At 37.7% G+C, this 26,768-nt stretch overlaps 2 protein-coding genes across 4 annotated transcripts; both read left to right on the top strand.

The window, feature by feature from the left end:
* The first annotated feature begins 1,349 nt into the window (after positions 1-1,349).
* On the top strand, positions 1,350-20,185 carry LOC133133806 (matrin-3-like). Of its 3 annotated transcripts, none has more exons than XM_061250035.1 (21): positions 1,350-1,678; positions 2,756-3,377; positions 5,262-5,323; positions 5,929-5,967; positions 6,828-6,925; positions 7,478-7,527; positions 8,291-8,407; positions 9,530-9,655; positions 9,751-9,909; positions 10,390-10,514; positions 11,377-11,926; positions 12,093-12,177; positions 13,005-13,024; positions 13,639-13,761; positions 15,060-15,188; positions 15,822-15,950; positions 16,908-17,038; positions 17,994-18,141; positions 18,429-18,573; positions 18,912-19,033; positions 19,954-20,185. In XM_061250035.1, the coding sequence occupies exons 2-21, from the start codon at positions 2,814-2,816 to the stop codon at positions 19,984-19,986; spliced, it is 2,955 nt and encodes a 984-aa protein (XP_061106019.1). In that variant the 5' UTR covers positions 1,350-1,678; positions 2,756-2,813; the 3' UTR covers positions 19,987-20,185. The 3 variants fall into 3 exon arrangements, with proteins under 3 accessions (XP_061106019.1, XP_061106017.1, XP_061106018.1); XM_061250033.1 differs by having other exon boundaries at positions 13,591-13,761; XM_061250034.1 differs by having other exon boundaries at positions 2,697-3,377; positions 13,591-13,761.
* Positions 20,186-22,622: 2,437 nt separating this feature from the next.
* taf13 (TATA-box binding protein associated factor 13) lies at positions 22,623-26,498 on the top strand. The gene is made up of 4 exons (XM_061247235.1): positions 22,623-22,781; positions 23,696-23,774; positions 25,347-25,444; positions 26,248-26,498. The coding sequence occupies exons 1-4, from the start codon at positions 22,755-22,757 to the stop codon at positions 26,416-26,418; spliced, it is 375 nt and encodes a 124-aa protein (XP_061103219.1). The 5' UTR covers positions 22,623-22,754; the 3' UTR covers positions 26,419-26,498.
* Positions 26,499-26,768: the final 270 nt, after the last annotated feature.

Raw genomic sequence — 26,768 nt, 5'->3', positions numbered from 1 at the left:
GCCAACCTCAACAAAGAGTTTATTGGTGTAGAGATGGTGTCTTATGGTTGTTTTTTTCGATTTTGTGACCCTAAGATGCAACCAAATTTACAACCACTCCATATGTTAAATATATATATATTTTTATAATTTTTGATGGTTTTTTAAAAATTATTATTATTTATTATTGTCCTTACAGTGCTGAGTGGTATTTTTAACCTTTATGTTCTTTTTTTGTACACACCTGATATGTGATGGTCAATTACCGTCTCTGTCTTCTGAATTGACAGTTATTCTGCTTATCCCATGCTAATGGTTCACAAAGGGATTTTACATGCTTGTTACATAATTTTTATACTGTAGTGAAACAGGAAGTGATGTAATGACACAATATAGTTCTTGTAGACTGAGATTAACTAAAATAAGTAAAATAGTATTCCTATTATTATTCCTATAGCCAATTTCACTTTGTTTGATTTTATTTACAATAATTGTTAGGGGTGTCAATAATGTTACTCCTGTGGTTTTCAGAACAAAAACATTTGATTACTAAATAAAAAATATTGACACTTGAGAGTAAATGTATTGAAATAAAAGTATATAGTTTTCCCATATGTTTGAAGATAAAATGTTCATCCATGTTGTTTATTATATGCAGCCTTTTTTTCTATTTTTATTAATCATTCTGGAGCCCACAGTGTATGCACTCACCGAGAACTTTATTAGGTATTTATTAGACAGATTTTTTAGTCTTCTACTGCTGTAGCCTATCCACTTAGAGTTATGATGTGTTGTGTGTTCAGAGATGCTCTTCTGCATACCACTGTAATGTGTGGTTATTTGCGTTACTGTCACCTTACTGTCAGCTTTGACCAGTCTAGCCATTCTCTTCTGACGTCTCATTAACAAGGCGTTTCTGTCTGCAGAACTGCTTACAGTGACTTACTTTTCTGTGTCAAAACTTTAGGCCCACCGACTGGGTTTGACGGGTGATGTTGACAGAGTTAATCATTTCACGGTGGGACAATGAATTAATTAAATAGTGTAATAACATGATTTGTTGAATCTTGTTTTTATATTATGGATTTAATGAATTAATTGTGGTTTTAATTCATTTATTGTAATTTTAATGTATTATTTATTTGGCTATTTATTTATTTAATATTGGCAGTCCTTACCCTCCATAGGAGAGAAGGGAGTGTTGGTCATTTATTTTTTGTGGCATGTTATTGTAATCTCTGATCCACACTCCAGAGTAGAAGGCGGCTGTAATGCACCATAAAGTTGTATGGTGTAAAACAGCAAAAAAGAACTGTGATCATGGCAGAGACCCTCCACTAGGGGCTACAGTTTACGAAAGTGGAGAGACAGAGAATGAAGTAATATAACCGCCGTTAAACTAAAGAAGAAGAACGAAGTAACTCTCTAGAGTCCGAAAATATATCGCCATAAAACAATTAAATAAATAAAACACCGAAAGACTAGACGCATACCTCCCCCAGCGGTATACTGTTTGGCAGGCCGAGCGGATCGGAATTGTGACAGTGCAGTTGTGGCAGAACATACCATCAGGTTAATGGGGATGTTTCTCTAGCTAACTTCCGCCTAAAAGACGCAAAGACAAAATGGCGTGTGGTCTATGAGAAGGCCTTTGCTTTAGTCATAAGTACAATTATAATACGGATGCTTTAGCTAGAAGGTACGTAATTACATTTTCCTTCTAAGTCATATTTTCTGTTATTGATGGACCAGAATTACAAAATGATCTCTGCACTCTAACGAAATTAAAATCCACATTCGCGTCTGTAACCAGCTAACTGAGCAGTAGCAAGCAAGCGACGAAATGTTGACTAACTTAAGTGATTAAAGCATTATGGTTTTGCTGGAAAAAAACAGTAATTGCAAGATTGTAGAACTATTATGGATTTTCGCAGAGCAAGATAATCTGCTTTAATTCCCCATGCTCTTTCGCCTTGACAATTTGCAGCACACGCGATACAGTTGGCTTGCATCTTGGCTAACTTAGCTAAGTTTCAATAATATTATTTGGTTCACTGTCTGGAATTAAGCATTAATTATTCATTTTAATTGCACTGAGCGATGACGTTTCAAATTCAAGATCTGAAGAAACGGTGTTCTTTTAAATATTCAAGATAAGATTGTATGTATTGTATGTTAGGGATGCTGAGGTAAGTGATGTTTGTGGGAGGGGAACAGAATTTGTGGCACCTGGAAGCGTCAGTTACATTGTTTATTAATTATATGGCGGTAATGATAGGCCTGTGGACAAACCACAGCTGGTGAGGAGCAATAATTCATAAAATAATCTCTTCAGGGAAAACTGAAGCATACCGCAAACTATAAGTCCACTGTTCTGCAGTCTCCATGTTCATGAGTCCTGAGTTATAGCTGTAATTGTCCCAAGTCCTGCCTATGATTCAACTGGAAGTTGTACAGTTACAGCAAGACTGAAATGGAGCAAAATACAACCAAATTGCAAAAATCAACTGCAGTTCACATAGTGTATTAAGTCCTCAGAAGCCTAGACCTTTGGTTTAAAATACCAATTCCATGCTGGTTGTACAGTCTCATTGACCACAAATAAAGTCAGAGAGATTGTCACCGATATGTGGGTGACACCTTGTACCCAGTAACATATCATGTCTGAACTGAAATATTGGATTTGCTGCATAAAATAACTTGCGACTGTTCTTAAGGTTTGTTACAGTCATTGACAAGTTGTTTAAACAATATCTGGACATCTCTCCTTGGATAGTGCTGACGAAGTTCACAACTGGATTCAACATCCCTGTGCCGGCAGTGTTGGAATCGGCATGGAATCTGCAGATAAAAACGATGAGCAAATGAACAATGAGCAACCTGGGCCCTCCCAAAGCTCTCTGCCTTTAGAGACTGTTGATGATGCTTCACTCTCCCAGGATACTTCACTCTCCCAGGACTCTGGTGACAAACCGTCAAGTACATTGAATCTGTACGCTGCTCTTGGGCTGTCTCCTGAGGATGTGGTCGCTCTGGCACAGATCCCAGAAAGTGAGATAAGCATAGAAACCTTACCACACCTTATTATGCAGCTGAAGGCCAAGCAGGCTCAGTGTGGTGGGCAGACAGTGACCTCTCCACCAAAAGAGGAATTGCCCAATGACCAAGAGGCTGACAGCACTGATGGTCTACCGCAGAAATCAACAAGCAAAAATGAGAGCCCGGAGCAGTTGGGGCATGTACGGAGCAGGAGGGAGCCTCGTCATTACAAGTCTTCCAATGAGGGCAGTCCGCCAAAGTTTCCCATGTCCTATCAGACAGATGATTTTCGTGGAGTTCTGCCAAGATCTTTTCCACACACATGTTCTCTGTGCCATTGCATATTGTATTCTGCTGCAGTAAGTACTTTTAAAATTTGTTTCTTATTTGCAGTACTCCCTCTTAAAATATACATTGAATTTGTGCTTATAAGAGTCATTGTGTGCCACATATTCAAGGTTGGGGGTGGGGGTGTTTCAAATAATTTATTTTGTTGTGAAAGTGAACTTGTTGAACAAAATCATGCTTGTTGAACAAGATTCAGAATTGTGTCTGAAGAATTCTGTTTGTACCAAATTTTCTTTTTGCAAATTAGTCTGAATGAAAAGCCACTGAATACCAGGTTTCATGTAAACTTGATCTATGCTTCAAAAGATTAATGGCAAAAATCACTGCATTTAGAACACATTGTTCTTGCTTCGGTTTAATATGTACGCATAATGTCAGTATAATATGAGTATAATGCTTTATTGTCATGCTTGGCAACACCGGATGGCAATTATACAATTTCTGTGAAGCATTTTACCAACATCTAGACATCATCGTCAGACTGCAATGAACTATGGCAGCTAGATATTTTTTGCCAAAATAGCCGACTTGTACTGCAGTGCTGTCTGTCCGGCAGATAATGCTTGATCCATTGAGTCCCCTAACCCCTGCCACCTTCTGAGCTGTGCCCCGTTTTATGTCTGGTACGATCTTAGATTTTTCACTGTCTGAATAGAAAGAAAGAGGCTGGATTGTACACTAAATAAATATAAATGAAATTTAAAAAAAAAAGACATTAATTAATTAATTAATTAATAATATTAAAATAAATGTTAAAAGTTTGGAATTTGATATTGACATGTACATTGCTTAACAATGTCAGGTCTCGAGTGCAAATTGTAAAGATAATGACAAGTAGCTCAGAGCATGAATGCAGATGGGCATGTACTTTGCTCTAAAACAGGAGTGGTCTTTGTCATCATGAATTATCGGGAGTAATTTGTCCAAATTGTTTATTACTTAATTTATAAACTTTAGCAAGTACTTGAATAAATCTTTTGAAATATGTGAAGAGTCCAGACTGGGCTTAATGGGTAACCTGTAGGGATGTAACACAACTTTTGTTAATGTAAAGCTGCTTTTCATTTCTTATGAAACTAATCTTTTATAATTACTTGCTGAACAAAATGAACATTAACATCCACTCATCAGAGGGGGAACTTGCCGTTTTCAATTCCGTACCAAAAAAAGAAATGTGCAAACGTGCATTAAAACAAGACTAATTGATCACTTTGCAGACTGTGCCAAACCGAAATCCAGTACAGAAGGAAGGGATTTAGTTATTTCCGCTGTTCCACAGAAGCCAAGTCTCTTTCCCTGATTGCATCTAGGTGGAGCAGCAATGACATACAGAAAACACAGGCTACTGTTTTCATTACGCAGTGGTGCAGCCCCAATGTTACAATTTATTTAGCCTCACAGAATCCTAACCTCCCGGGGCACAACAACTGTCTACCATTTATAAAATCGAAGTACCAATTCCACTGGAGAATTACAGCGCTAAATGAGTGGCGTTTGCAGATGCGTGCTGTGTGCTTGATGGGTGTATTATCTTCCGGTAGAAAATATTTCTTTTGGTTTTATTTCTTGTTACTGTATGGCCTTCAATCTTTTCACAAATAATTTGAGTGTAAATTTCAGGTGTCCATTTTTACTTCATTCACATTAGAAAATGAATGCAAAATGCACTCCAAATGTCTTTCTCCACCTGTAGCAACTTGAAGCTGTATGCTTTTTGGTTTTGTCTGACATCTTGCACACTGATCAGATGAAAGCTATGAAGTAAATGGAAATGGTTGTTTTCTTTTTCTTTCCACACTTTAATGAAGCAGTATTCATCCCAAATGATTTGATATGTTGGCAAATGTGCAGTGTTTCTTGTTATCTGCTTCTAAAACTTTGTTTCTCATATTCAGACGTGGAATGACCACCTCAATGGATCACGCCATGAGGAAAGCCGCCGCAAACTCTTGCGAACGTGAGTCTAAATCTAAAACAGTGCCTGTAATTTAACTTTTGTCTACTGCCCTGGATTCATGCATATTCTTTTTAGAACTCAAGCCAGTAAAATACATTTCTAAGTTTCATTGAATGAGTAAAAGCAAGCTTTTTGGAGACCGCTATTTATAGCAGCTCTGCCTCAGCCGTTTTTTTGCTTTGCCTTGCAAACATATTCAATGCAAATAAAAAAGATATATACATTTCTGTTTTTGTGTTATTGTGTGATTGTGTAGCAACAGACTACTGTTATTTGAAAACCAACTTTCGAAAGCAACCGCACTAATGTAAACCGAAAGTTTTATTTTGGGGGGTTTTTTTGGTTGGGGGGGGGGGGGGGGGGGGGGTTGGGCGGTTGCGCTTGACGATGTATAAACGATTCTGTAATTTATGCATGGTGAAGTCAAAATGTATCAAAATGGCCTTTATTAAAAACTGACGATGTGCAATTTAACCACATTTAGGCAAATAAATTAATGATGGGTCATTGTACCAAATGTTACATACATTTCTGTAGCATCAACACACATCGGCATATTTTTACACTTTGTTGAATTTCTTGTTGATTTTTAACATTTTAAACAGACATCCAGACTGGCACCCACATGATACTCCTGGTAGAGGGTAAGTACAATTGTGTAGGTTATACTCTATTCTGATTGGATGCTGGGTGGTGATTAAATTTGTTTAATCCTTTCAGTTTTTGGCAGGTAGTCTAATCACAGCTCTAAATTCATACACTGCCTGAGGTTTGTCTTCGAATACAGATATTTGCATTTAAAAATTGTGAAATAGCATTTGATATAACTGACTGGTTTTGTGAAGTATAGTAACGTTACATTGAGATATCAATAGCCGTAAGCTCTCCGTTTTGCTAGTTTGCTAACGTTCATTTTTCACATCCTGAAACGGTTGTCTGTAAATGGACATTTCTGAATGAGCTAAAATCTTTTTCTTCAGTGGCTATCTGTCACCAACACAAAATGGGGAAGCTGGCTATGTTGGCTAAATTGGTGGTGTCATCATCTGTGGCCCAAGATGATTTCAGCCTTTAAATTCTTTTCTTTGAAATGGCAGTTGCAAAACCAGTGTACATTTTTTTAAGATGGACCGGAATTATGAATAAGAAATCAATTTAAGTCTTGTTTAAAACCTTGAAATTAGCCAAGATGAAAAATAATCTAAACGTAAAAAAATAATCTTCCCAGTATGCATGTCCTGATGCCAAAAGCCCCATGGTCAAACATGGCCGCTGCCGCCGCCTCCATGAATTGGCTTTTCGCAGCATTGAGCAACTCCCATAGGAGTCCATGAGACCGTAAAGTGAATGCTGTCTCCAGTTCTATATATATCTTCATGCTTAAAACCCTTTAAAGACCACCTCGTTGTGCATTATTCCTTACATATAGCCTTTTATTTTCAATATAGTGCCAAAAATATTACTTTTGTTTGAGCGTAGTTCACCAATAACATTATTTTAACAGACTGGACTCCCATTCCGGTGGGGATGCCCTTCCTGTCAGAAGGGACTCCAGATCATCCTCATCGCGTAGGAGACCATACCCCACAGATAGTGGCCCAGGTAATTAATTAATTACTTAATATTGTTTTATTAATTGAATGCACACACAGACTCTTGTGTCAGTGGCTATAGAGTCTTATGAGCTGGGTGTTGTCAATGGCACAATGCATGATTTTTGCGACGATGTTGTAGTGTTGCTTATATTTTCTTTTAGTTTAAAAATGACACTGGCCAGTCTTTTCAATATTTTAGTGGGTCTGCCACATTTATAAGATATGTATTGCTCCTGCAGCCAAACTACGAGGAGACGGAACAAACTAGGTTTCATTTGCACATTCAAACATGACTAAATCAAATACAGGGTTTGTAATTGTCACCATTCTTACATAGTTCAGCCTGTTAACAAGCACCCCCTGTCCATACTTAACATATAAAATGCTTACAAGAGTGAATGTTTACATGTTTAGGTATGTGTACCAGTGTCACATTTATTTGACATTATTTTTCAATGTGATATCAATGTTTCATCTTAAACCACCATAAGTTTTGTTTTTAGTTTTTAGGGCCCTTACTAAAGAGCTTTGTATCTGTACTGTTTATTTGTCTTTTTAGGCGAGCAGCACTTCCCTCCATCAGACAGAATCCTCCATCTTAAGCCCAAGGTAAACCACGGTTTATTTCTAGCCAATAACTGAGTAACCGAGTAGTATGTGTCTAATATGTGGGTCATTTTTCTCTGAACATTAACTCCTTTAGTTTCAGCTGCCCATTTCTGTAAGCAATTGGACACTCCAGTAGTTAATGACCCTAGAAATCAATGAAGTTATATGATCAGTTATTCATATAAGGTTTCTCATTATATCGTATTTCCTGTATTATATTGGCCAGGGTAATTATTTGTGCTATTAAGACTATACTTGTTGGATAACCTACCAATGTGTCTGAATGAAAGTTGCTAGTAGTTTGGCGAGGAAGAGTGGGCTAAAATTCCTTCACAGTGATTTGAAAGATTGATCTCAAATTATAGGAAGCATTGCTTGCAATTATTGCTGTCAAAGGTAGTTTAAGGGGCAATTACTTTTTCACATGGGTAATATGCATGTTTACATGTTCATAAAATAAATGAAATGGTGCTTTAAAAAATGTGTGTTGTTTACTCGGGATCCCTCAGTAATCTAATATTACATTTTGTCTGCAGATGTGAAACTGTTACACACTCTAGAGGGCACCGCACTAAGTTGTAGGTGTTTGGTTCTCTGCATCAGTTGTATGCTGTGTTGTTTTGAGTATAAGCAGGGTTTTTAAAGTAGCCTTATACACTAGTGTAATGCTAGCTAAGTTGCTTGCTGAAATGTTCATAGCCTTTGTATGAATTGAAAAATGACAGTTGGGTGATTGGTGTTTCCTTGTTTATTTTGCCTTTAGGCTGGTACAAAAGTGGTCGTGACCAAGTTTCCTCAAGGAACTGTTGGTGTACAGGATTTGCTCAGTCTGGCAAAGCCATTTGGCACGGTCGTTAAACATCTGATTTTCCCATGCAAGGTATGGCACAACGTGCTACTGAAGTGTACAAGCCATATTTTATTAAAACTTACCTATTTTTCTAATATAGGAACATATTTCAATGGCTTTTATTAATGCGATATAGAGGAGACTTTGTTTTATGTTACAACCAAACGGCAGTTACAGAAAACTGCTCCTATTGTCATATATATTCATAAAAGCGCTTTGGAAATCTTATTCTTATTGTTTCTCATGTAGTCCAAACGCTGTTCATATCTGAATGAATGTGTTGACACACAGCATACTGTGCACAGCAATACAGCTCCAACATCACAAGTATTTTGGGAAACATCTCAACTTGTCTTTGATTTTTAAAACATTACTGCACTAAAAGTTGTAACCCCGATTAGTGTAATAACCAGCAGTTATTAAGTTAAAGAGGACAAAGTTATCACATTAACTGTTTCATTACTTTATCTGTTGTAACACAGCCTGAAAACCAAAATGCTGCTCCATTTAGGGTGGTTACTCTCATCATCTTGTAAGAGCTCACCCTTACCAACTGCACATTGGCCAACCACGCAACACTAAAAACTCCACAAAACAAGAGCTCCATACGACACAAACTCCACAGAACACAAGACTCCTTCAGAGTCAGCTTGCAGACTCCTTTACCCAGTTATAGTTCTTTAATCTATGCAGGCAGCCCACTTTACCCCAGGACCATATCTTAAGGGTGCAAAACAAATACTCACTCCTGCCTGGCTACATTAGTTTCCACATTCCCAAACCATAGGAGCAGAGATGCGTTCCACTGTTTCTGGTAACATTGATAAGAAAACAAGATCTACCCCTGCAGCAGAATGTATGGTATTGGGAACCACAAGCCGACCAATGCCAGTTGACCTAGGTAATACGTAGGACTATAGGAAAGAGGAATGTACAGAGGTATGAAGGTGCAGGACCATGAGGAACTTTGATTGTTATGGCAGTAATGTATGAGTAGGTTTGGCATTATGCGAGTAGGTTTTCTGGCGTCCAAATAAGAGTTCAAGATCTTTTCATGGTAACGTGTGATATCAGCCCCATTTTTCAACTCTCCGCAGAATTTAATTTGCTTTTTATGGCTCTCACAATATCTGTCAACATTTTATCTTTCAGGGTTTCCTGGAATTTAGCTCAAACAAAGAAGCAGTCAATATGGTGTCTCATTATGCTACTAAACCGCCTTATGTGAAGGATAACAAGTTGGCCCTGTACTTGTCTCCAATGGTTGCGAGTATCCATGTAAGTTATTTCACCAGGTGTGCAAAGTGGTGTTTTTCTGTTATCATTTAAATGTATCCACTTGCACACATTTAAATTTTGTGGTTTTTCCTCAGACACCAAGGTTGGATAAAGCCGAGAAGCGTCCAAAACGGTCCAGTCATGGAGCCGTGTGTTTCTCACACCTTCCCTCTGATAAAGAAAGTGAGCCGGAACTCCTTGAAGTTGCCAAGATGTTTGGGGAAGTGCGATACTCTAAAGTTTATAAAAATGAGGTGAGCTATGCGGAAGCAAAGTGAAGTCATACATGTTTTCATTTTAAGCATTTTTCCACATTTAGCATTCAACTTATCATGGTTGACTTGTTACATTCTTGTTCAAGCAATCCATTTTTAAATAATAATTTAATATTTATTCTATATTTAATGGCAGATTTTGACAGTTGAATGACGTAAGATTACCAGAATTCCTCTTGTTTATTTTGCTATTCACTCTGCAGCATTTTCACCCTTGTTGTGGAATACCTTGGGACTATTTTTGACTATCTTGTTGCTATTGTGTAATGCATTTTTTTTGGTTATGAAGTGTTCATATTCATCTTTGACTTCATGCCCCCAGATAGAAGCTATTGTCCAATGGGTCACACTTGTTGAAAATGAGACTGGGAAGAGGGAGCTTGTTGTCATGGTAGCAACTAGTAATTGAACTGGAATACATTTGTTTCAATACATTTTCTTGCTCAATGTGTTACGCAGGTTGTTATTGAAATGGAAGATTGGTATGATGCTGAAGTCATGGTGAAGTACTATCATACCAATCCACTCAAGATTTTTGGGAAGAACATCAGGGTCAGCTTGTCACCCTTTCACAAGAAGTTGAGGTAAAATACAATTTCCTCACCTTGGTGAATGCTGCCTTTATAAAATCTCTACTTACGAAAGAAACAACTGGGACCCCTATGTTCTTGGCAATTACAGACAAATCACTAATCTCTTTTGTAAGTTGGATAAAGTGTGAAAAAAACAAAAAAACATCAGATAAAGTAGCTTTTAAACTGCTATATAGCTCCTAAACAACATTGCTTTCATGGTAATTGTTGTACTGAAACCACTTTAATTAAGGATATAAATTAAGTAATTGTGTGTTCATGCCAGCTATATCCCTGTTTCTGTCCTTTGAGATCTCGTCGATTAAATTTTTCCAGTTAAGCGAAAATACTTAAAATACCCATCCCTATTGATTTTTTATATTGTATGAATTTAATTTGTCAGCTTTGACAATTTTGTTTAAATTGCCATGGGCTAAAGTTAGAATTGTTTTTGTTTATTAGTTTCATTTGGCATGCCTGTACTGTGTTGATCCTATTTTAAATTAAGGTTTTTAAAGTTTACATGTAGAGATTTGGTTGTATTCCAATTGGAAAATGACAAACCTCAAAATCTTGAAGTGATTTCTTGCTTATGCTAATTGGGGAACTTGTTTTAATAGGTTAGGCTGTTTGTAAATATGTTCATAGTTTTATACATTTCATTCAGAATCACCTGTATTTTAGTATTAAAATGATTTATTTTTGCAAATGATGGACCATATTAATGATGTTGTTTCACAGCTATGACTAGATGACACAATCAGTGCATTAACAGGATGAAAGCAGTCTGCTCCCTGAGAAGCTCTCAGCCCATAACAATGTTTCCATTTTGCTTGTAACAATTTACTTGTAACAATTCATTTTAATTTTGTAGATTAAGTCCTGACCCATCCAGAAAAGGGGATTCAAGCAGAAGTTCCAGCAGTTTGCCCAAGAGCAAGGAAGCCTCCAGAAGCTCACATGTCAAAAGCAAAGAAGAATCGTCCTTGCAGAAAGATTTGACTGAGGAAAAATATGATGATGTGGGAGATGAGAGGGCCGTGGAGGAACATGAGCACATGGACGTGAGTTTAGACAGTGGTGCCGAAGATGAACAAGGCATGAAGGTAGAAGATGACCAGGTCAATTCAGAAGAGGATTTGGGGCAAGGTGATGCAGTAGATGAACAGATTCTCAAAGAGCCCTTAGTGGAGACTAACGCTAATGCTAATGCTAAAGGCTCGGAGGGCTTGGATGTGGAAATGGATCAGAACTTGGAGGAGATCACAGTTGAAGAAAAACCACCAATGAATTCACAAGAAAATCCAGATGAGGCCTCAACTTCTCCAGGTCCCGCTGAAGAACCAAAATCAGTTGACAATCCTGAGGAAATGGAGGAAATGGAGGAAAAAAAGGATGTAACCGAAGACAACGAAAATGATGAAGTAAGAATGTTTTGTTCTCACTTTACCATAAAACCGACACTGTTGTATTGTAAATGGATTATAAGTGAAGGTACAGTTTCAGTTTGAACTCTAGCAGTGTAATTGATTCTAACAGGTCATTTTTTCTACATAATTGATGCTTAATCCATTTTTTCCTCCTCAACAGGATGATATGGATTTCCCGGATAACATGGATGATTTTGTTACTTTGGATGAGCTTGATGATGATGCTGATGCTGGAGAGAAAGAAGGTGTGTGGGCCAGAATATATAGTTAAATGCAACAGTATTGGGACTGTGGCACATTTTTTGTTGTTTTGGGTCCATTTACTCCAGCACATTGAAATAAAACCGCAAATATGAGGTTGCAGACTGTCCGATTTACTTTGAGGTGCTATACATCCATTCCACTTTTTAGCCCTGGAAAAATTATTGATTTCTTTAGCAGTATGTTTGGCGTCATTGTCCAACTTGCCCCATCAGCCTATATTTACCTTGATTCAATATCAATGAAAAATAGCTGAGATAGGCTCTTTACGTGATGACATCAACTGAGAACTGTAGAATATTGTAGGCATGAGTCTTAATGTACATACATTTTCATTGGTATAGGTAGGCTTTAATCAATTAATACATTTAAAGACTGTGTCATATACCATTGGATTGCATTACTTTCTGTGAATTTTTAAAGCTATTAAGACTGGTAGGTGTTCCCCCCGCCTTGGTAGTTTTTAACCCGCCCACGGGGAAGGGAGATGAGAGAAAATATTTGAAACGATTGTAGACTTCATCGAAGAGTTATTGTGTGAATAAATTATGAAATTGTAATTTTGATATATTGAGGGTCACTTTGATCATCCAGCTCCGCAGACAGTCACACAAAATGGTTATTCCATCTTTGTGGTAGTGCCTCTTGTTTTGGCGAAATTAACCGTGTGACAACTTACCCATTTGACAACCTTTACTGCTCTCCCCTATGTCTATCTCATTTTGTAGCATTTTTGTTATAGCTTGTGCAAATGTGTCCATATCATTTTTTCTTTTGTGTGTGTTTTTGTTTCTTTTTGTGTGTGTTGCAGATTCAGAGGAGACATCCAAGGTTAGTATGTGTTAATGTGTCTTTTTTTTTTTAGATACACTTCTGTGTTCTTTTTCCGGTTTTAGGTAACTTACTCGTAATAGACCACACCTTCAAGGACTAACATTGTGGTTGAATGTGGCATAAAAGTTCACCCAAACTGTCTTGGCGTAGTACTGAGAACTGTCTATTAGCTATGATGTGCCCCCATTTTCTTATAGGCCAGCAGCGCAAACTGTGGGTCACGAGTTATAGGGGAGGGGTAAGGGGATGTGATGTACTTCTAGGACAACATTCTCAACTGGTTGAAAATACGACGATAAATTTAAAACACTTACTTCTCCAAAACTAAAGAATGGACATATTTAATACTTTCATCATATTCCTTCAATGCCCTCTTGTACGAATTGCATATAAAAACCTAGAAAGTGTGACCAACCACCATGTTACTCCTTTAATGCGAAGTCTGGATTTTTTTTCAGAAAGCCTTTTGGTTTAGAGCAGGACTGATCCAGCTGAAACATTCCACAAGTGTATTCTAAAAATATGTTTTACACTAATAAGAAATTCCTGTTCAAACTTACAAGGTAGAGACTGATATGTTAGTCAGTCCATGCCCAATCCTGTCTACAAAGGGAGGAAAGGTTGTTGCAGTGTGGCGTATCAGAAAGGGATACGGATTGGAGGACGCGCTTGTCAAACTTGCAGAACCTTTTGGGAGAGTCACAAACCATGCAATATCTTTTTACAGACAAGAGGTAAGCCTTGCCGCACATCATTTTCTTGTTTGTCGCATTTTGAAGTGATAAATGCACACTGTTTTGTTGCAGAGGGGTAACAAATTAAAGGAAAAACCTGAATAAACAAGTAATTGGTAGACCTGTTGTCCCCCATCCCCTTGCACTGTTGCCACTTCTGATTTATTTTGTGGAGGACAATTGGCCTAGTGACTTCTACTTAAACAATGAGTGCTGATGTACATTGTACATTCCTAACTGGGGAGAAAAGGGAAGTATGAAAAGCCATACCTCATTATAATGTCTGAAAATGTCACATTTCTGCTTTGGAATGAACTTTCATCAGATTGTGAGGGAAGCAGAAAAGTCTATTCAATTACCACTAATGGTTAGCTAAAGTAACTTCTCTGCATATGTTTTTTACAATTGGATATGTCAATCGAGCATTTTGGTAGAGCTATACTTACGACACGATTGCAGTAACTGCTAACTACAACTACTAACTATAACTAAATACAAACACAAGTAATGTCAGTTAAAGAGCTTGATAAATGGCTTGTGTGGAAAGTGACTACTAAATTCGATTTTTTACAAAACATTAGACCGCTGTTTTGTAAGTTTGTTGCAATCGCAGTGGCAGTTTGCAAATCTGTGAGACAAAGCTACCAACAGATTAATCTTTGGGTGTAAGTGGGGTTGAGAATGGGGACGTAGATGTGGGTAAACACTGGAGGGATGCAAGGAAATAAATCCTGCATAGTATGCCTTGAAGAAATCTTGAAGAAAATGTTATAATCTTAAAAGAAACCTGACTGATTCCTTTATATGGATTGCCAATGAAGTATTACAGTAAAATTATATCATTGTTTTTGGCTCTGCACCCCAGCACATTGGATTTTAGCGGGGTCGTCTTTAATTTGAGGGTGTTTACATCCATATTGGATAATCCATTTAGGAATGAAAGCCCTTTTTATACATCGTACCCCCCATTTCAGGGGAGCAAAAGTAATTGGCCAAATTAACATAATCTGAAATTGTCATATTTAGTACTTGGTTGCGAGTCATTTGTGTTCAATGGCTGCCTGATGTCTACAACCCATAGACATCACCAGACTCTTGGCATCACCCCCTGGTGATGCTCTGCCAGGCCTGAACTGCAGCCATCTTCAGTTCTGGTTCATTTCTAACGTTTTTAGCCTTCAGTGTTGTCTTAAGTGAATCATGTTAAGTTGGATTCAGGATGGGTGATTGACTTGGCCAGTATAGTACATTCCACTTCTGCTCCCTGAAAAGGTTTTGTATGTTTTTTGTGATTTTAGGCTTTGTTGGAGCTGGAAAGTAATGAAGCAGCAGATAGAATGGTTAAATTCTATCGAGGAAGCAAAAAAGCCACGATCTTTGGAAGACATGTATCTGTTAGTATGTGTCTCACATTGCAACAATTAGAGGTAAATTTGGAGTAACCTGGAATTAAGGAGTTTAAAATTCAATGTATCATTTATTTGTTAGAACTGGTATTAATTTTTCATTGGCTATTATGCATTTGTTGATTGATTTAAGAAGACACAATATGCTGCCAAAAGTTGTTTAATATAAAGAAATAATTAGATTTGTGTTGGTGATTTGTGGTTGGTCAGAGTGAGTTATTCCTTCAAGCTAGATTATTAAAATCCATGTTTCCGTTTGCTGACGTTGACAATTGGCAATTTTTACATTGGCTTTTTGGCCTGCAGCTTAATCCCCTTAAATTCCGTAGTAACTGACAGACCTTTTGACTGTGGACAGGTTTTTAGAAATAAATAATGCAATGGTGATGAAGTAGCTGAATGATGTGGTTGTAATAGTTTGCATTCTGCGCAAAAGTTTGAAAGTTGAGAAGTTGAAAAGTTGCTAGGTGTTTTCTTACATTTTCTTACAATTGAAATTGACCAGTGCTTATTACTCATAACAGGTTTAACAATATACCTGTACAGGGAGGGAGAAACTTTAAAAGTATATAAATGTTGTTGTTTTTTTTGCTGGCATGCTTTAGTCTTTGGTGTGATCAGATGAATTATTTGACTGTGGTGTTGTCCGTGTAGGGTCCAAGTGGAAGATCAATCTATATCGGCATGCTTCCACTGCAGAAGTACTCTGATATCTCCCTCTTGAGGCTTGCTCAACCTTTTGGAAAAATCAGTGCCTATCACTTAAACTGGCGTCATAGAAAGGTATGTTGTACAGACTGCATATTATAATTAAAAGTGCTGAATTGTTGTGAATCTGCAAAATGCAGAATACTTTCCCTCTCAGTGCTGCCATTTCCTTATTATAGACTGCATTTTCTAATTCAGGCTTTAAAAAATGCAACAATTTGCTGTTGTACAAGCCAGGTCCAGGCAACTACTTATTTAATTTTGCCTGGTTTTGCCATCTTTATTGGTTTTTATTCTTATTTTTTTATATGGCTTAATTGGAGTGCTTACCATTACAAGAGTGCTGCTTTTACCTATCCATATTTAAGAACTGATTAGAAATCCTAAGAATGTGTGCCAGACCACAGGCACAAGCAAGCATGACTGGTTACCAATATTTTTACCCTCAACAGTAGGTGGCAGACTTGTCAAAAGGGTAATCTTGCGTCTGCATGTTTGCTAATCAATCAGGGAAGAATACATTTTTTTAAAGCGAGCAGCCTCATATACTGAGGCTGGCTCCCAGCACATTTGGTGTTGTGGCGAGTGCAGTTGTCTCTCAGGCAGGAGACAAGGATTCAGGACTCACCTGTTCCTTTTTTCCCTCTTTTGTTTTGCTCACTTTACAAAAAAAAAATAGTCGTGAAATAAAAGAAAGGCTACAATAACAAATTATATTTTTCAACTCCATCCAGGGGGTTTGGGGAAAGGCAATCTTAACTGAAATAGGTCCATTGGAGGAGTTTAGAGGGTAGTTCAGTAGTAACATGGCCGTCTGCCCTCAGGGTGCTGTTCAGGGCCAAAAATGTGCACCACCTGAGCAGAAGTGGACCGATCGGTGTGAATGTGAGAAACCAGTATTGGGAATATGTGAGGGCCCTGTGAGTAAAAAGGGCATCAAGACGGTAGTTTAGTTTAATATTTCACATGCTTTATATTTGTGAAGATGAGGATGAATTTGTACAAATGATCATAGCTCTTCAATATTTTCAGTGTTTTATCCAAATGGAGAGTGCGGAAGCAGCAGAGAAAATGGTTGAGAAGTACTTGGAGCAGCCTCCTAAGTTTTATGGCTCCGTGTTACGGATTTGTTTGTGCAGGAAAGGAGATTCCCAGATACCTTGGTGAGTAATTGGGATGCATTACCTTGCTTCCTGGTGGTGTTCTGTGAACTATTATACAATGCTCTCTTTCTCCTTAAAATGCATGTATTTGACTTCTGCTGAATCAGTGGAGCGATGAACAAGAATGTTTGTTGCTTTAATTGGTTAACTGAAAAATGACAATGAACATGGGACAAATCAGGGTGGGAGTGTGATGTTTGGTGCAGTTCATATGGAGCCCAACTTTTGGGCTATATGAGAGTGCCCCTGTTGCCAGTGGGCGTTCAATACTAGAACTTTTAGGTGCCGGCCAAAGTATCAATTTGTTTCAGTTTGCAGGACCAATCTAAAAACTGGCAGCCATATATTTCTCATGCATATTTTGCTCATCAAACGCTCATCAAACACGTATGCTTGTATAGATCAATGATGACAAATGGGTTATATTGAAATGCGCCAAATGGCCTGACATGCCTTTATGAAACCAGCAGACTTTTTCCATCAAGTCTATAATGGCCTTCTTCAGCAAATGACTGCATTTGCACAAGCAAGGCCGACACTAATTCATATTTTGGCTTTGAAATATGCATTGCAATAAAATCGCAATTTACAACGGAAACCTGGATGAATGACCCATCACATTAAAACGTCACAACTTGTTTGGTTACTGGTGCAATTACACACAAAAAGAAAAAGATTGACCTCATTCACTCTTTCACATCGAAGCAAAGCAATTGGTTCCTTGCAGTCGAGTATGAAGCAGCACATTTTGTATTTTCTTTGGCGGAACCCCATTCATCACACATCAGTCAAACTATTTGGTACTGTCTATTTCATGTTTGCCAGAACATTTTAGGGTCAAAATGCATGGGGGCTATCGACTATTGAGCTGAGTATACTGCACTGTTCTGTGGTTTTGAAACCTCTTTGCCTGTTGTTCCTTTGATTAAACATTTGCAATGTTCTATCAATACAGGCAATTGCCTGTCAAGTATGAGCTGTGGTGTGAGCAGCAGAAGACGAGAAAAACCCTGAAGGACAAAGCGAAGGTGGAGGCGGAGGCACAGGCAGAGAACGGCCAATCCGCAGAAAGCCCTGCTGCAAAGAAGAGCGCCACTGACGATGTAGGAGTGATTTTGATCAGATTTGATAATATTTGATAATAATGTCTGTTTGATAACTCTTTAATCACTATAAAGGCATCAGTGTCAATGTTTGTAATTTGTAACATTATTCAGTGATAATACTTAGGAGACCAGTCATGACCATGCAGCCATTTTAATGATGCTAGCAGCTTTGATCTTATGTGTGTCACTTCCTCCCATTTTTACGCTGATAGTGGTCTGGTTGTATTTATTTGACTTTTGTTACGTCTCAGGTAGAATTGAATAAGCTTGTGCTTCTCTTGAAGGGTGCCCAGAGTACTGTCTCAGACAGTGAGGGAGCTGTCAGTGGCTCTGACAGAACAGATGGGCAGAACAAAGAGGAGGAAGTGGAACAAAGATCTGATGAGGTCCCAGTCCCTCTGGGGCCATACAAACCCAACAATCCAGTAGGTAAGAAATGGCCTGCTGTACCAACCCAACAATCCAGTAGATAAGAAAGGGCCTGCTATACCAACCCAACAATCCAGTGGGTAAGAAAGGGACTGCTATACCAACCCAACAATCCAGTAGATAAAAAAGGGCCTGTTGTACCAACCCAACAATCCAGTAGATAATAAAGGGCCTGTTGTACCAACCCAACAATCCAGTAGTTAGGAAAGGGACTGCTGTGAATTAAAAAACACATCATAAAAAACTTTTTTGAGCTGCGGATTCTTGCTCAAGCTGAGTGAGGTGTAACATAAAATGATTCTTCACCATAACAACCAGAAATGTATCTTTTCTTTCAGGGATAGACTACATTGTCCAAAGAACTGGTTTCTTCTGCAAGCTCTGTAAGGTCTTCTACACCAATGAAAAAACAGCTAAATCTCTCCACTGCAGCAGCCTGGCGCATTATCAGAAACTAAAGGTGACTGCGACCTGTCTAACATTATGAACAATTTACATTATTGACATTATTGAAGTGTTTATATGGCACTGTAGCAAACTCCCTAGTTTTCCCAGATGGTGCTCTGCTGACCTGAATTACTTCAGTAAATATCCAGGCAAAAATATGGAGTATATGAAACGGAATTTAAATTTATTTAGTTTATTTGTAAGAAACCAATTTTTTTAGCCAGCACAAATCGTGTCCTGGTTAAATTTCCAACCTGGCTCTTTTAACCTGACACCTGATCATCCCCTGATTCAATTGGCAAAAACATTGTTCTCTCCCTTTCCACCTCACCTGTGTGGTGAGCGTTCTAGCACAAAATGACAGCCATGCCTACACATTGGTGGCAGTTGAGGCGAGTTTTCCCCTCATCACTGTAAGAGTGTTTAGAAAAGTGCTATATAAAAGTCTATCTATTATGTGAAATTATCTATCTATCCTGCATATCAAAAACATGCCATTAACTTTTTTTTTCATTATTATCAAAATCACATTGAGTTTTGATTTGGATTGTGACTCATGTCACTTCTTGCCATAAGGGATTATGGAAAGAATTTGTTAATTTGAAGGATGATTTGATTAGATCAGGGATGCCGGTCCTGGAGGGCCAATCTGCAAGCTGGTTTTTGTTCCAACCAATGACCTTCATTTATTTTTCTGGCAGCTCTAGAAATAATGTTGGTTCACTCCTGTACTTGAGCGCAGTACAATCTTTAGGATACACTAGCCATCTGCAGCTGTAACTGGTGCATACACAAATGTCAGATCAATACATTATTTATCTATTGAAATTATTAAGAGCAGAAGTTGGCACAAAATCCTGAAGCGGATCGGTCTTTGCTGTGCACCCCTGGTTTAGATTCATATTAATGTGCTTTTATATCTTTGATTTTCAGATGACGCTGGCAGAAGATCATCCAAATGAATGAGTTTTGCATTTGTGCAGCTGGAGGATCTCTTTGTCAAATGAGTTTCTGTTCTGTTTAAAATTTAAACATTCCAGTCTTTATCTCGTTCACAGTGATTTCATTTAATAGGAAATATGCTTTGTTGTAGGTTTTCTGTTTACGGCAGTACATGTGTGAGTTCACACATTGCAGCTGCTTGTCAAATAAACATTTATCTGAAGACATGTTTGAATTTAATTTCAATGATCAGCCAACCCCAGAAATGATTTTTTTTGACTTGGGTATGTAAAATCACCATACCTATAGGTCAGCACACTCTGTGAATTTAGTCTCCATTTAACTGTTTAAATTGCAATGCTGATTTCTGCCTAGATTATTTTGTAAACCAGGCATGTGCACATTGAAATTGGCATACAGTTTAAATCTTTGTATGTTCGGTCATAACCTCCCAAGCGCTGTTTATTACCACTAATTTCCTTTCCACTGATGCATATTTGAATATATTTTAACCATGTGTGTGTATTTCAGTGTATTCAGAGCTTTATTCAGATAATTATCTGTGTACCTTGTTTTGATTATGGTATATGGGAGGGAGATTGTGTATGTGGGGTTATTTCTTCATGGCCTTCACAATATTATATCTTTACAAAATGGCCTGGTCTACAAACTAAAACTCTGCATTTGAATGGATCTCTGGGGATTGGGGGTTGGGACTAGATTCAGCTGTAAATTATGCGGATGCAGTATGGAACACATTTGTTGGCTAAATGGTTTTAAGTCATCAAGGTATCAAAGGGGCCTATCAAAGGGTCTGAAGTATCAAATGAGCCTCAAAGCACTGTGCTGCTGTCAGATATGCAGTAGATACTACAAGAATGGTTTCTCCTGAATATTTTTTCCATTGAGTTCAACAGGAAAATTCTTGTAGTATCTACTACATATCTGGCAGCAGCATGATGGTTTGAGGCTCATTTGATACTTCAGACCCTTTGATAGGCCCCTTGGACCCTTGATGACTTAAAGCCATTTAGCCAACAAATGTGTTCCATACTGTATTAGCATAACCACTATAGAGTATAGGACAACCTGAAAATAAGATATCCAGACTCTGATGTTGATGGGTCACAGACATCAGGAAGTCATGGCATGCAAAGGACATGCAAACAAATACAAAACATGACTTACATTGGACATTGTTAATTTGTCTCAAACATTGAAATGGGGGATATAAAAGAGTGCTGTAATAACTACACAAAAACTACACCACAATGTATAAAAAATAAAAAATAAACCTTTAATAAAAGCTCTGAGTATGCACTTTGACCATGTATGAATTGTTTGATTACAGAGAAATTAAAATATTAAATCAGAAAAAGTAGAAAAAGACAAGGTGACCCCAAACTCTTAACGGTAGTATAGATTTATTTTGTCTCCTTCAAAAGAAGCTTTAGCAATGACCCATTTGATAATGGTGCTTAGTTGGTTTTTCAGCAATTTAGTGCTCCCTTTTATGCAAAGTAGCTATACCTTAACCATACCTTAGAGCACTGATGGGGTCAGATTTGCATATTGTGGAAAATGACATTTCCCTTGCAATGTTGATTATGAAGGAGTTAACAATGGAGTTTATTGTTGCAATGAATTGCAATAACTTTAATCCTTAAAAAAACTGTCTTAAATTCTGTAAGTAAATTCTTTGTAGAAGTATTTTCCTTCTTTCCCAAGCATACCTTGCAGAAGGGCAACCTGCAGTAAGGGGATAATTAATTGGCAATGGCTGATTCACAGATTCAGTATGTACCAGGCTTCAGGGAAAGCATGGTGTTCATTTCTCCCTTTGCAGCTATCCAACTGTGCTAAATTCCTCTAAAGGAGCTCAATCTTATCGATAAATGTCTTTTGAAATGGCATGAGAATTAAAATACTCTCAATTTTTAGTTTTATTTTATTTATCACTGCATACAGAATGCCAGATTGATTAACAAAATACTGCAGACCACATGACAAGTTCAGTAGTTATAGATTGTTTGACATTTGCGCTCTATGAGGATAATGAAAAGTTTGTCATGCACTAGTAATAAAGCAATGGATGGACCACTGGCTTTTTTTTGGTTGGCGTTTATATAGCACCTTTATCCAAAGCACTGTACAATTGATGCTTCTCATTCACCCATTCATACACACACTCACCAACAGCAATTGGCTGCCAAGGCACCAACCAGCTCATCAGGAGCATTTGGGGGGTTAGGTGTCTTGCTCAGGGACACTTCGACACAACCCGGGCGGGGGATCAAACCAGCAACCCTCCGACTGCCAGACGACTGCTCTTACTGCCTGAGCCATTTCACCCCGTACAACAATCTTTTCCATAATTTAGGCCTCCTCATGCAGATGTCATGTTTTGGGTGCAAAAACCCTTTGAACTTTTAACTGATGTAATAAATTAGCAGTTTTTTTATAAGATTAAATGCTGCTGTTTTTTATTGTATTTATTGATGCAGTAATCATCAGAGGTGGGTAGTACAATACGGATGGGCCTGTTAAAAATCTGGGTTTGCAATTATGTTTGGAACCAGCTCACACGGGGGGCTCCCAGGAAACGAATTTGAAAACCACTGTTCTTGGTAGTAGAAATAGCTTCACCCACACTCCAGTTCAGAAGGTGGCGGTAATGCACTATAATAGTGTTAAGAAACCGCCACAAAACACAAGAAGAACACTAAAAGCGGTTCAGCTACATAAACATTTAGCTACGTTTCTGTGGACGAGTGGAATTATTTGTGTCCAAAATGGCAGAAGAAGAAGACGATGCTGGGGTATGTTTAAGCATCCGATACAGTTCTTCCAAACGGTAGCTACAGCTAGTGGGTAGTTTAATTCAAGGAAAAGTGACGTTAGCAAGCAACATGGCTAGCTAGCTACGCTAAACAAAATGTTTGGAAACGTTAAGCTGAGAGTTTAGCCGTACGCCCTGTATTTACCAGCTAACGGCAACATATAGAAAGTTAATTTACTAACGTTACAATAAGAACGTGCTGCATGTGTGATACAATTCACGTTTTATTACCATTGGCATTAGCAACACATAATGAATTGTCGTGAACATGTATCAAGCCTACTTGGGGATATACCGTACGTGGGGATATACGTAGGCATGCTACTGTCTTCAGGGCCAGGAGAAAAACAAATGTTATAGCCTATCGTATATTGATTGTGGATGAGTATCAGTATAATTTGGCTAAAAGCAACCCACACTGAACCTACAATGCATTGCGCCGATGTCATCATTTCCTCCATATGCTTCGGACTTTTTAGAAATAGTTTTCACTCCAAAAAGATCCGTACCAGGGTCCGAATGAAGAGGACCAAGAACACAGATTCTTTTTATTATTATTTGTATAGACCTTTTGCTTTTTTTTTGGTCCACAGTCCACATGTGTTCACACTAGCGAATAGTTGGTGTGAAAGCGCCGTCAATCAACCAATTACTACAATTTAATTGGAGCAAATCTGGAAGGGTGTTGAGCTGTGGCTCCGCATTGTGCTTTCATAGGCTTATAGTACACTGCTGTGGCCAGTGGCTCGTAGTGTTGTTGCATGAACCTGTTCGAATGCCACAGAAAGGTTATACTGGCTGTTTGGACATTGCACCTACGTTTTGAGTTGAAATTACTATAATTGTAAAATTTCATCTGTTTAAACATTTGTTGATGCATGTTTACCCCCCTAGTTTGAAGATGATGTTGACGATGGTGGAAATGGAGCAGATGGAGGCCATGGAAAAAGAAAGAGGCTTTTTTCCAAAGAGCGTGAGTCCCTTAAAACACAAAGCTACCTTTTGCTCAGCAGAAGACACCTTTTGGAATGTATATCCAAAATCATTAGTGTCCAAATCTTTGATTGTTGATGCACACTAGGCCAGATAGCCAAAGGTACACATTTGCCTGATGGCTAGCTAGCAAACATTCTGTTTGAAGATCTGATTTCAGATTACATGGCAATCCACTTATCTCAGTGTTATGTATTCAAACTACTCATGTAGCAATGTGGGTGAGGACAAACACCCACTCCAGGTTCAGTTGAGGAGGAATAAGAACTCAATGACAATTTAGTAAGGAAAATTTGGAAATTGCTGGCATTTATTTTCAACAAAGCACATTCCCTTTTTCTTTAAAGCAGGTAAAGAGGTAAATATAACTGCCAGAAATAACCAAAAATAATTCCAAACAAAGGTTGGTTTGCTTAGAAAATGTAAGTGCTCTCTTTCTTGTTCTTACATAATTAAGCAGACGGGCAAGCACGCCTTCAGCTAACTTAAGCTTGTAAAGTTCCGGAAGTAAGCTTGTTGAGTGCAAAACATTTGAGGTCCCTTTGAAGTAAATGGGGAATATCACACTTTAAGACAAAATAAAACTTCCCTGATGGTATTTTGAAATTTAGGATTAAATCTAAGGATTGTTACGTTTCATATGAATAGCAGATTGTGAAAATATGTAATGTTTTACAAAATATGTAAATTAAGGGATAGTCCAGCTTTTTTGGAGATAATTATGGGATAAGATCCATACCAATTTCATCCCTTTACATCCAATACAAAAAATATTAGATTGTCTATGGAATGCGTGCTAACTGTGCTTCATCTATGAATGGCTGCAGACAGAAGATGTGTAAGAAGTGAAGTTGAAAACCAGCATGGTTTACACGTTTACTATTATTTCCACGTAGTACATTTATGAAAACGTGTATAGCAACAGACAACGATAAACACATTTATTGTTAATTGACACACTTTGAGACAAGTTTATTATTGATGGGATGATCTAGACTAGGAAACCCTTTTGACTGGATACACAAATCAACTGCTTGTGTTTTATTCATATAAACATTAATCTGACGCTGTTGTCCACAAAGCAGACTATATTGTAAGATACAAGGTTTTTGTGGGGTTTATTCTGCTTTGGGCAGGACAACATTGTAGCCATTAAGAAATTGTAACATAAGATGAATTGATCCATAAGGCTGAAGTGAAATATAAGGATGAGAAAAACATAGTGATAGGAAAAAATACTAGATCACACTAAAAATGAAATGAATTCATAAAGGTTGATTACACATTTATTAACAATCCAAATGTGTATTCAGCATTGCCTTTTGCAAATGGCTCTATGCCATTATAATTATAACATACATGTTTGAAATTGATAAGATCCACATTTATATTAGCTAAATAATATCAAATGCATAAAACACATGTTTCTAAGGCCAATCATTGAAACCTTTTGTGCTGCTGATAAATGTTGAATTTAGATTTGCCTGACTGATGAATACGTTTTTGATTCGACTTTGAATAATCTTTCTTTTTGCATTCACTCCCACAACAGTTCGATGCATGATGTATGGATTTGGTGATGATCAAAACCCATACACTGAATCTGTGGATATTTTGGAGGACCTTGTGATTGAATTTATCACAGAAATGGTATGACTTAATTTTGTAACACATTTTATCTGTTTGTATATTCAGAACATTTAACAAATCTGTTGTCGATTTACAATCTTAAAATACAACAAATTTTTCAGAAAGACCTGCATATTTGGACCCTTTAAATGGCAATAAAAGTGGTATATGTTATTTATGAACAATTATTATTACACTGTTTTTAACAGGAGATTTTGGTACATTTTATCTCAAAGCTGAAACTTGAATTATCACTGGTTCAGCTTTACCATTTGAGCAGTTATTCTCTAGTGGTTGTTCTTTAGAAAGTTATTCTTACTAATTGTTCTTTAGCATGTATTGTCCTCCAGATTAGGGATCTTAATTAGCAAGTTTAATATCTTCTGCTTACCCTTTAAATAGTAATTGTTCCCATACTACAAACGTTAGCCATCTAGTTGCATTTGCACTAATGTTACATAAATAAACCCATTGAACATTCGTGTTAGCTATCTTCTTACTGCAACAAAGTGCATTATGCGGGGACTCGGCAGAAGAGATAAGTGACTGATTAAAAACTATTTGCCTGTTGAATGAAATGCATTCTTGCCTTCCCTTTATAAAACTGGGATACTGAAAAATCACTAGTAGGCTACACTCTGGCCATATCTTAAAGTACTGTGGCTGGCAATTATTCTGAATAACTGCATTTCTTCATCCACTGCTATATTGCTACTGCTCTGATATTAAACCCTTGCAGTCACTCTAGGTATGATATTGTTTAGTGAAAGAAAATTAACAAATGGTGTAGGTGCTGCAATTAATTTGAAATTTCCTTTTTACAGACGCACAAGGCTATGTCAATTGGACGACAGGGTCGTGTTCAAGTGGAAGACATTGTTTTTCTAATCCGTAAAGACCCCAGGAAGTTTGCCAGAGTAAAGGATCTTCTAACAATGAACGAAGAACTAAAGCGAGCCCGCAAAGCATTTGATGAAGCGAATTATGGATCGTAGTACAGTTGTCTTCATTCGTGTTTTTTTATTATGTTAGGTATTTCTTATGCTTATACTTATTAAAGTGTTCTGACAATGTACTGCTGTTTGTGTATCATATACCCTGTACCCTGTTGTTTGTAGAGGTTTAATGCAGGCTTTCCATGTTGTCTTTCACCATGCTGTCATATCATCCCTTGTTTCCGAGTCCCCTGTCCTATATACTATAGCTCCCACAAGTCACTTGTAATGGTCCTGGTAATACCTTTACACAACCAAATGAAGTCTGTGGACGCAATGTGTTGCTGAGGGTTTATATACTGGGTTTGCGCTCTCTTCTTTTTCTGAGATTTTCTTGCTATTTGAGCACC

Source organism: Conger conger, chromosome 7, assembly GCF_963514075.1.
Source record: "Conger conger chromosome 7, fConCon1.1, whole genome shotgun sequence".
Lineage (NCBI taxonomy): Eukaryota > Metazoa > Chordata > Actinopteri > Anguilliformes > Congridae > Conger > Conger conger.
The sequence above is the reverse complement of the archived record's forward strand: the minus strand, read 5'-3'. Positions and strand labels throughout refer to the sequence as shown.

Bases quoted from the DNA above. Each gene is read 5' to 3' on its own strand.
- LOC133133806 (XM_061250033.1), top strand. From the start codon at position 2,814: ATGGAATCTGCAGATAAAAACGATGAGCAAATGAACAATGAGCAACCT. The intron at 3,378-5,261 runs GTAAGTACTTTT...TCTCATATTCAG, and splicing joins GCATATTGTATTCTGCTGCA to ACGTGGAATGACCACCTCAA. The intron at 5,968-6,827 runs GTAAGTACAATT...TTATTTTAACAG, and splicing joins CATGATACTCCTGGTAGAGG to ACTGGACTCCCATTCCGGTG.
- taf13 (XM_061247235.1), top strand. From the start codon at position 22,755: ATGGCAGAAGAAGAAGACGATGCTGGG. The intron at 22,782-23,695 runs GTATGTTTAAGC...TTACCCCCCTAG, and splicing joins AAGAAGAAGACGATGCTGGG to TTTGAAGATGATGTTGACGA. The intron at 25,445-26,247 runs GTATGACTTAAT...TCCTTTTTACAG, and splicing joins TTGAATTTATCACAGAAATG to ACGCACAAGGCTATGTCAAT.